The sequence below is a fragment of the Cydia fagiglandana genome, chromosome 2 (assembly GCF_963556715.1).
Source record: "Cydia fagiglandana chromosome 2, ilCydFagi1.1, whole genome shotgun sequence".
In the NCBI taxonomy this organism is placed as follows: domain Eukaryota; kingdom Metazoa; phylum Arthropoda; class Insecta; order Lepidoptera; family Tortricidae; genus Cydia; species Cydia fagiglandana.
The window spans coordinates 24,494,066-24,504,100 of NC_085933.1; the positions used below are offsets into that span (position 1 = coordinate 24,494,066).

Below are 10,035 nucleotides of genomic sequence, written 5' to 3' on the forward strand. Positions count from 1 at the left end.
GAATGAGGTATCAATTTCAACCGAATTTGAATCAGCAGTAGGACCTAGAGCTTTATGCGATAAAAATGTTTTTACGTAGCTTGTTTCACTATTTAAAAATAAAATCCCATATAAACCACTGCGTATACCCCGGTTTAATTCAAACCATTACTTATGTAAGGCCGAAGACAAGTAAATCGCCACGTTGCGTGTCCCGACCCATTACCAGCCGACCATTCAATAAAGATGGGTAATTTTTAAACGCTGCTCGTGTTCTAAAATAAAACTAACAGATTAATTACTGCATGTGATGTGAGCTGCAAAAGTGGAATGTGGTGCTGAAGAAACAGCCATGCGATGGGTAGATGTATTGTAGGTATATTTTGTTTGGCACGCTCTTTAGTCTTAACGGAAGCTTAGAAGTATTATAATATTTATAATATGTATCATACAAAACCTCCGCGAGACACAGAGATGGAGACAGGAGATTGCGTTGACGGTGACGGACCGGCGCAGACTGCGGGCTGCAGCTCTTGCACCACTGCTCCTGATGACACTCCTCGGTATGGAGTGAAACATGTCGAGCGTTTTCGACATAAAATACGTGAGTGACCCGTTCTTATATTTAGGTAATAAGAATAAGACTGACGTTATTAGATGATTTAATTACTTATATTTATTATATATTGATAATGTAGGTTGCGTTGCCTAGCTAAATCCCATACGTAGGTGAATAATCACCAAATAGGGGAAAAAGCGACATGAAACTGTATTTATACTTATTGAAAAATATCTGGAAATTATTAACTTTAAAGAAAATATTATTTCATCATTTATTTTTCTTTTCTCATATTTCAACGCGTCTTATTTTGCGTACGTAATAGAACACGTTTTTTTGCGTGCGTATTACCACGTAATAAAACACGTTTTTTTGCGTGCGTATTATACCATGCGCAATGTGCATGTTGATTGCTCCGTATGCAATCATCCTTCTAAACTTTTTTCGTATGGTAACACTGCCACTGAGTTGTCAAAGAAAACTGTCATTTGTCAGTTCGGTTTGGTAGTGCAAATGATTTTTATTTTCAATATTAACCGATCCAGAATACATAAATTACATGTGTGATGTCTGTATTCGACACCGCGGTTTTTAATTCGACCCTGTACGAAGCCTTGTATCTTCAAATTGGGGACACTTTCGCTCTAGCAAAGGACTTTTTCGGATCATGCGTGTCATCCTTACCGATTGAGGATTTTTCCAAATCAGTTGTGAATTTCACTGAACTATCTTGGTACGAAGAGATAGCCGGCGTATTTTACTTCAACGAATTCCAATTTCTGCTACTGAAGACCTTCGTTCTCATTTTATTGGTAACTTTGTTATTGATTGTCATTTCTTGGCGTGTTTACGGCAAACGGATTTCTGAGCGGTTTATGAAACCAGGTGAGTCAACTTTTGTCAATATTTGCATACATTCGCAATGACCTTGGATGTCTAGTCGTACCAGTTGCACTTTTTTTTATTCATGCACCAGGTGCATTCTAATTTATACGGGCATAAAGTAGATAATAGACATACAATTTTTTTTTTCTAGCTGGCCTATGTCTCTAATGCCTATTAAATTGCTAATTTTAACTTAGCCCATATGATTGCTTTTTATGTATTTGAATCATTGTTGCTAGAAAACATCATGCTTATTCATTCTTAATTATAATTATTATTGAGGTTATTTATAAGATTACTTCAACATAGGCATGGAATCTTAGACTGCATGAAGGTAGAGCTCCCAATCCCTGTCAGCATTATACCAACATTAGCAATCCAAGGTAGGTTAGGTTCAAGTTAAAAAGAGACGAATCTTTTTAACCCTTCTCACTCAACTGTGTGATGTATTGTGATGCTTTTAGGAAAAGATACCTAGGCTCTAGCTGCCTAGCTGACTAGCACATAATTGGTGCGACAGTTTCTGGCGGCAAGACAGGATAGACTAACTGTCCCTCTTTTATTAACATAGTTACAAAGGGTAGCCTATCTCGCCGCGAGGTACTGTTGTGCCAATCATGTGCTAGGCCTACAGATGCCTGTAAAAAGGTCTCCCGTTCCATTCTATTTTGATTTTTTTCTATGACAAATCAAAATTGTATTTGTCTTGGGTCTTGGCGAATATTTATTTGTGGGCGGTTAGAGGATATTGTTCGTTGTCAATAAGGGTTTACTTACTTATTTAATTGTATGTAATGACATATGAAATAGAATAGATACAGAGAAGTCATTAATCTAATTTCAGATAATTAATACACCTTATTACACAATTTACCACAATTACTACTACATTTGATTAAATACATTTTCTGTGTAATAATTGTAGTCTGAATTTAAACCAAAGTGTTATTTATTTATGTTATTGAAATTAAAAGAATTAAAACCTAAAATCAAACTTGCTAATGTTAACATTGTATGCTTTATGCAAAACTGAGTAATAGCTTACAATGTTTGTAACTATTTAAAAAAAATGTACCAATGGCCAACATGCAGTAAAACGAAATTAAATGATTACTACTTTTTATCTTTTATTGCTAAAACCTTTATTTCTCTTCTGTATAGAATGTTTTTAAATGTTTGTAATCAAAACATCATACTATCTCAGATAACTTATCTCAACATAATCTTTCAGCCACATTGGACACAATAGAACAGCTCAAAGAAAGTGTTTCAAAGCTGAAACTGCCTAAAGAGCACACACCGAGAATATAAAGAGCACACACCTATAATATAAAATGGCAGACAAAATTATAAATTTTTTCAAGAAAAAGAAGTCAGACGTTCAGTTTAAGCGGGCAGGGCCCGGTCACAAGCTGAGTGAAGCCACGTTGAGCAGCCAGAGCTCGGCGTCAGTGAAGAATGAGCCAGTGGTTAGGCGAACTGGGTTGTCGGCGGAGAGTAAGACTGCCGCTGAAGCAGCACTGGCCAGAATGCAGAAGAAGAACACGAACCCCGGATTCAACACCTCTTATGCTGCAATACAGGTATAATGAACTTAATCAACATGAAAAAAATTCATGAGGATGTTTTTATTCATACTAAAACGTAAATTGGTTACAATTGGGAGCATTTATAACAAAGAATGGGGATTTTTTTTAACAAAATAAGCAAATTATATCAAATTGGAGTAGCAAATTACTTTCACATTTTACAAATAAGACCCAACATATTTTTTTTCTTTTGTTTAATATGAACTTGCAATTTTGTCTATGGTACAAGCAAACAAGGACGCAAATTCACTCTTATCATTTTTTTTAAAGTAGACAAGCTTAAGAACTTTCTTCATGCAGGTAATTTATTGCGGTTTAAGTGTGTAATTCATAATTTTTTTCATAATTTAATAATTAAATATCTGTGTTTCAGGCGCAAGTTAAAAAGGAGCTTGAAAACGAGAAGGCGACAACTTCTAAGCCGCAAGAACTGAAAGCAGATAGCGAACCTCAAAAAGAGAACACAGAAGAGCTATTGTTACCGAAAAATATGGCTACAAATGGTGTGTTTTTCAAGTAAGTTTTTATGAGTTTTCCCATTACTTGTATTTACAGTTCTTTGAGAACTGGAGACAGATACTGCAGGGTAGCACCATCTGACTCTAAGGCTGCTTTTCCACCAGAGATGTGCGAGCAATCGAGGATGCATAGTAGAGATGCAATGGATAGTTGTTTGGCCGGATATTCGGCCAGCGGAACTATACCTACATTTCGGTTTTTCACGTGCGCATTCTGCAGGTTTGACCTGTTTCCTAGTGAATGTTCGTGCGGACTCATTTCTAGGTTCGAAATGAGTGCGCGTGCATGTCAGTGGAATTATTGAATTGTTTTAAAATAATAAACAACGTATGTTTCTTAAATCCAATTTGTTTACTCCGAAATCAAGCAATGTTACTATCCGGTATTCGGCCGGATAGTAGGTCACTATTCGGTATCCAGCCGGATAGTAAACTAATGGCCGGATAAGCCGGATACCGGATAGTAACCGGATATCCGGTGCATCATTAATGCATAGCGAGTGATGTGTTAGTTAAGAACCAACAGAATCACTACCCACTGAGTAAGGAAAACAATTAAAGTGATTCTACTGTATCTTAACAAACACATCCCTCAGTACGCATCCACGCACACCTTTGGTACAAACGTAGCCTAACAGGTAGTTGCCCCCAGTCTTCATAACGTAAGTGGAATTTTTTAGATGTCATAATTTTAGAAAAGATCTTTTAAGTAGGTAACATTCGGACTTCTTCAAAAATTCCAACTACTTATACATGATTTTCAACTAAACTTACTTATGTAGGTTTTCATTGTCTAAAATTTCGTTTATTTCTTGAACTAAAATTTCCCTCATTTTTCAGATGTCCAATGATTAACGATGAGGTATTAACTAAACAAGAATGGAAAGCGAAAATAAAAGCTTTTTTGTATGAACAGCTGGAGGAAGAGAGAGGGCTGACAGCCTGTCTAATTATACAGTCCTGTAACGATAACAGGGAAAAGGTAAATAAATTTAGTTTTACGCTTTTAAAGCCTAATTAGTGTCAGCCCTAACCCTAAATCAATACTCAACTTTACTGTCTTCCAGTGGCGGCGCGTCAAACATATCCATAGGCAAGACGGGGCTAATTTGGCTTATATATTTCCTTTACAACTCTGCTCAAATGTCCAAAAACAGGCAAGCCGGTGGGAATCGGCTTTTATGGACGCGCCGCCACTGCTGTCTTCTAATTTTAAGAAAATCACAAGGCAATATAATTCTCAGTATATATGGCCAAAAATTACCGGACTAGACTCCATTTGCGGCGTTGGCGGCGAAAAGGTTAACCCCTTTATTCATAAACGTTTACTAAAGTTGACAAGCCGATAATGATCGTTTTCCCCTAATCCAACGTAGTGGCAGGCGTGGCTCACTCCGCGATTTCGTCGCTTTGCTTCAGGTAGCTAAAAGTCCATCCGTTCGACCCCAATTTTGGGGTTTGCCATAAGCCGCGCGTGGCGCTGTCGCCACCTAGCGGTCATATCTGTGCTGATCGTGACAGACGCGTTTTGTTACAGAGCGAGTCTTCTGTACCTAGTACTATTATTTATTCTGTGGTATTGGTATGATGGAAAGGGACAAACGATTATTTAAGAATAAGGGGGTAAGGCATTTCCTACCCCCAATATATTACTATTTACTATTTTATTCCAGGTGAACACCTGCGTGGAAACGCTGTGCAAGTATCTAGAAAACATAGTTACTTATCCTGAGGAGGAGAAGTACCAAAAGATCAGGATGTCTAATAGGCAAGTTTTTAACTTATTAGTTGTTAACTTATCGGGATATTATGAGTTAGAGTCAGACCAAGACAAGTCTGCAACGATTTTGATAGCACACGCAGTCTGGGGTGCAAAACTCCTGAGATCGGCCAAACTCGGCTCCGCTCGGCTCACCATTGCTCCGAGCAATTATTAGGGTTGGCACCACTTGACTTCCTTTTGCGTGCACGACCACAGATAAGATAATCACTTGAATTTTGACAACCCTAAATAGCCGAAAGGGACAGTGCCATATATTAGAAAGGGATAGCAAGAGACCCTGAACCGCTGTCAAACTTCGGTTTTGTAGGAAGTTTCCTTTCTGTACGATAGGACTAAATTATTCTGTGACGCAGTGCAAGAGTTATTTTAAACGTCAAACTTTTATGAAATTATGACGCTTATATAACGCACTGCGCACGCGCTATTAAAATCGTTGCAGACTTATCTTGGTCGAACTCTAATAAATAAACATTATACAAATCTCATGCTCGGTTATGAATGTGTGAATGCTAAAAAAACGAACTATAATAACGGTTATCATTTCTTATTGCAGAGCGTTCACAGACCGTGTACAACCTATAGAGGGCTCCATGGACCTGCTGATGGCAGCCGGGTTCACTCAGCAGACGCTGCCCAACCCGGACGGCCAGGATGAAGAGTATTTGGTGTTCAACAAAGATAGCGTGCCTAGCGTCGAGAGTTTGATTGTAAGACACCTACTGCTGTCACAGAATAAATAATAGTACTAGGCACAGAAGACTCACTCTCTAACAAAACGCGTCTGTTACGATCAGCACAGATATGGCCGCTAGGCGGCGACAGCGCCACGCGCGACTTATGGCTTTCCCCAAAATTGGGGCCGAATGGATGTACTTTTAGCTTCCTGTAGCAAAGCGATGAAATCGCGGAGTGAGCCACGCCTGCTGCTGTATTATTTAATAAAGCCAAGTTTCCGACTACACTGTCTGCATTACGCTCGGGTCTCGTTAGTTATAGAAACACCGTGTATGTAGGCGTCAACCGTCGACCGTCCCAGTACAATCATGTGATCAATTTATGTCTATATTTTGAGCTTTCGGCTTTCTGGATAAATCCACATCCTTAGCTAGTCACAAGGTTGAGATTCTTGACACAAAAACCAAACTAAAAGCTACGTATACAATTCACCTACTCCGACCATTTACACTGGGTAGGTACTTTTCTTTATTTCAAAAATTGGCGTAGGCCAATTTCAATATAACATTAAATATTTCATATATTTATTAGTAGTAATATTTTAAATGCGAAATTACCCCCATCTGTCTGTCTGTTTCCTCTTGACAGTTAAACCTCTAAGGGGAGGACAGAGGGTAGTTATCAAGGCAGTACAAAATTAATTTATACCTTTTTTTCAGAACCTAATAGAAGCACTCCGTTCAGCCGAGCCGGTACCTCTAGAGCTAGACCGCGGTCTACAAGTGCTGCTGCCATCGCAGGCCGTCACCAAGGTGCAGCTCCCGCCTTCCTTCTACGCGCTCAAGCCTGAGGACATCAAGCGAGAGCAGCAGCTTAGGTACTAAAAGTTAACTGAATATGACGGTAGATGGCGCTGAACCGAACGCGGCGATTCCTACAACGCGCTAACGAGATTTTTATTGAGTTAGTATATAAGGGTTGGAGAATCTTTTCGTAATGTGGAATTCATTTACGACTGCTGGGTGACGGCATATATATTACGCAAGGTGCATGCACATTTGGATAGTGGTATTAGCCGATACCTATCTCTAGAGCTAGACCGGGGTCTACAAGTGATGCTGCCATCGCAGGCCGTTACCAAGGTGCAGCGCCCGCCTTCCTTCTACGCGCTCAAGCCAGAGGAGATCAAGCGAGAACAGCAGCTTAGGTACTAGAAGTTAACTAAATATGACGGTAGATGGAGCTGACTCGGAACGCGGCGATTTCTACATCGCGCTAACGAGATTTTTATTGCGTTACCCCTTATTCATCAAACTATTCTTACAGAACCGAGGCCATAGAAAAGATGCAGATGCTCCGCACGAAGGCGATGCGTGAGAAGGACGAGATGCGAGAGATGCGCAAGTACAAGTTCGCCATCATACGGGTTCGGTTCCCCGATGGGATACTTTTGCAGGTAACGTTTGCTTTCGTTTTATTTAGGACTTCGTTTTATACATGAAAATTGTGATTTCTCTTTGCAAACACATTATTATTAATTTTCTTTTTCAGGGCACATTCTCCGTATACGAGCACTACAGCGAAATCCACGACTTCGTGCAACAAAATCTAGAATACGACTTACCCTTCATCCTTAACACGCCCACCGGCCACAAATTGACCCTCGAAGAGGACGCGACTAAGACCCTTATCGACCTTCGGCTGGTACCGGCCACAGTGCTTACTTTCGCGTGGCACGCGTCCGTGATAGATCAGATTAATAGTAGTCCGAATAAGGATGTGTATTTGAAGCCTGAAGTTATGGTTCTTGTTAATGAGATATAGGATTGTGATAGTAATGAATGATGATCAAATTCACATTAATAAAGTGTCATTCTATGGAACTTATTAACTATGAAAACAAGTCACTAGTAAATTCATCATTCAGAGACAATTTTAATATGGCGGTTTGTTTACATAGTTAGCAAGTTCCACAGAATGATACTTTACATTGACATCGCATTAGCAAGGCCTCGGTTACAGGCCAGGCAGGGTTAGTGTAAGTGGAGGTACACGAGTTATATATGCAAAAAATACACGAGATTTAAGGAAATCTCAAGTTGCGCCATCTATCATCTATCATCGCCTTAGAAGCTCATGGGGAGGGGATCATCATAAGTCTCTATTGGTTTCTTGTCTCCACTCTAACTTATTTTTATGCGTAATACGTTTTAAGTGACAAAATGTAAAGGTGTGTTGTACACCGTAAAATATGCTGCACCTGCCTTTATGGCAGATTTATGATTCTGTAAAAGCATTTTCCGAAATTCTTCCTTCCACTAGATTATGTTATTTAATTGTTGTTAAATTATTGCACCTCATTGCACTTTTTATATCTGTATAATAAAATTTTGTCCTAATGTGTTTTGTTTTTTTATTATTTAATATTCAGTGCCGAAAACCCGAGTATCGGGTATTTTAAGATTTCGTTTCCAGGCCGGACGACCCGATAGTCGGGATCGTGGTACTACTGCTTTATATGACGAAATTGTAGTGGCCTGGCGCGAACGTTTCGTTTGGCTACGGCAATGAATATGTTAAAAAATTTAAGTTTTTGTTATTACTATTGGTACAAACAGCACTAACTGTACATCGGTGGACCTTATTACAAAAGGCATAAGGTCCACCGATGTACAGTGAACAGTGTGGGCGATTACATGTCTTTAATTCAATGGTGGTATGAATATTTAAACAAAAGTATGTAGTTAATTAAAAACAGATATGTACAGTCACCTGCAATAATATGTTACACAACGAACTTGTACATTTGACTGTTTATTTGATCCTGAGAGTGCTTTGTGCTTTAATCAAATCTTGCACTTGCATTTAAGTCGTACACAGTAATATCAAAGATAAATAACCCATAAAAACTCCCTTTTTTTCTGAAATCGCTCTAATCGTACGTAGGAGGAGGCGGTAAATTATATCCTGCTTTTAGTAATGAATATATCAAGGTGCGGAGATGCATGCATAGACCCACGGATAAATCATATTCATATGGCTTTTTAATAGATGTAAAATAAATACGTCTATAATTATGACAAACGTCTATGGTTAGTTAGGGCGGTATTCCACGTGTCCAATCCTTTGTCCAATGTGCATTGCGTCTCCCTGTCTCTCAAGATATCGGACAGGTGGAATACCGTCCTTAATTAGATAGCTAACTCATTTGACTGGATATTTATTTTTGCATAGCAGCCGTTATTGTATTTTGTATATCGAGTTGTAAATTGGTCGAATAAATATTTAAAACAACGTTATAATGTCTTATCATTTTATTATAAAAACACTTACAATCATTTACAGTAAACAGCAAATAAAGGTATGTCAATCAGAGGCGTAACTAGGGGGGGGTTGGAGGGGGCACGTGCCCCGGGCGCCGTCCAAGGGGGGGGGCGCCAAAATGGGCAAAATACCTCCCATAGAAAATGGACCAGCCAAAATGTAGGACACAGCCAAATTTTTTTTTCGCGACTTGCTCAGTAGGTGTAATCCCAAAATCTCCCTGGCAAGGAAAATGCAGTTATTTTTTACCCAACCTGTATACAGGATGGTCCAAACCTTGACGTCCAAAAATTTTTTTAGTATCGTCGTCGTGGGTTATCAGAATATATATACCCCATGATTAGCCGATTTTTCGTAGTTTACGAGTTTAACTTTTAACTTTTGGTAAGAAATTCCGGGGTGAAGCTTTGCTTTGCTTTTATGTCTTCTAATACATGTTCGTGGTATTTGCACATATAACATGAAATAGCGATGGGGAAGTGACACCATAAAATAATAGTAGAAATAACAAAAGAGGACTTTTTTAATGAATTACTAATTTGGAAGCTTTCCACCTCAGTTCCTATGACCGGCGACTCTGAAAAATTAGGACTATTAAGTATCACTTTTTTGACCTTTTAAAAAAACTTAGGGTCTAGCAGTTTCTAAAATAACAAAAAGTCCTTGAAATCGCTTGTATTTTATCATTATTTATTTTTTATTTATTTAGGTAAGGGCAACATC

The 10,035-nt window shown here is 38.8% G+C and overlaps 1 protein-coding gene across 2 annotated transcripts; it reads left to right on the plus strand.

Annotated features, from left to right (window-relative positions):
- The first annotated feature begins 1,285 nt into the window (after nucleotides 1-1,285).
- LOC134679072 (UBX domain-containing protein 6) lies at nucleotides 1,286-9,290 on the plus strand. 2 transcript variants are annotated; one of them, XM_063537917.1, is made up of 10 exons: nucleotides 1,286-1,423; nucleotides 1,733-1,806; nucleotides 2,655-3,006; nucleotides 3,386-3,528; nucleotides 4,371-4,512; nucleotides 5,204-5,298; nucleotides 5,867-6,020; nucleotides 6,708-6,865; nucleotides 7,315-7,444; nucleotides 7,540-9,290. In XM_063537917.1, exons 3-10 carry the CDS (start codon nucleotides 2,758-2,760, stop codon nucleotides 7,810-7,812), a joined length of 1,344 nt encoding a protein of 447 aa, XP_063393987.1. In that variant the 5' UTR covers nucleotides 1,286-1,423; nucleotides 1,733-1,806; nucleotides 2,655-2,757; the 3' UTR covers nucleotides 7,813-9,290. The 2 variants fall into 2 exon arrangements, with proteins under 2 accessions (XP_063393987.1, XP_063393993.1); XM_063537923.1 differs by lacking the exon at nucleotides 1,733-1,806 and having other exon boundaries at nucleotides 1,355-1,423.
- The last annotated feature ends 745 nt before the right edge of the window (nucleotides 9,291-10,035 follow it).

Bases quoted from the DNA above. Each gene is read 5' to 3' on its own strand.
- LOC134679072 (XM_063537917.1), top strand. From the start codon at position 2,758: ATGGCAGACAAAATTATAAATTTTTTCAAGAAAAAGAAGTCAGACGTT. The intron at 3,529-4,370 runs GTAAGTTTTTAT...CTCATTTTTCAG, and splicing joins ACAAATGGTGTGTTTTTCAA to ATGTCCAATGATTAACGATG. The intron at 4,513-5,203 runs GTAAATAAATTT...ATTTTATTCCAG, and splicing joins GTAACGATAACAGGGAAAAG to GTGAACACCTGCGTGGAAAC.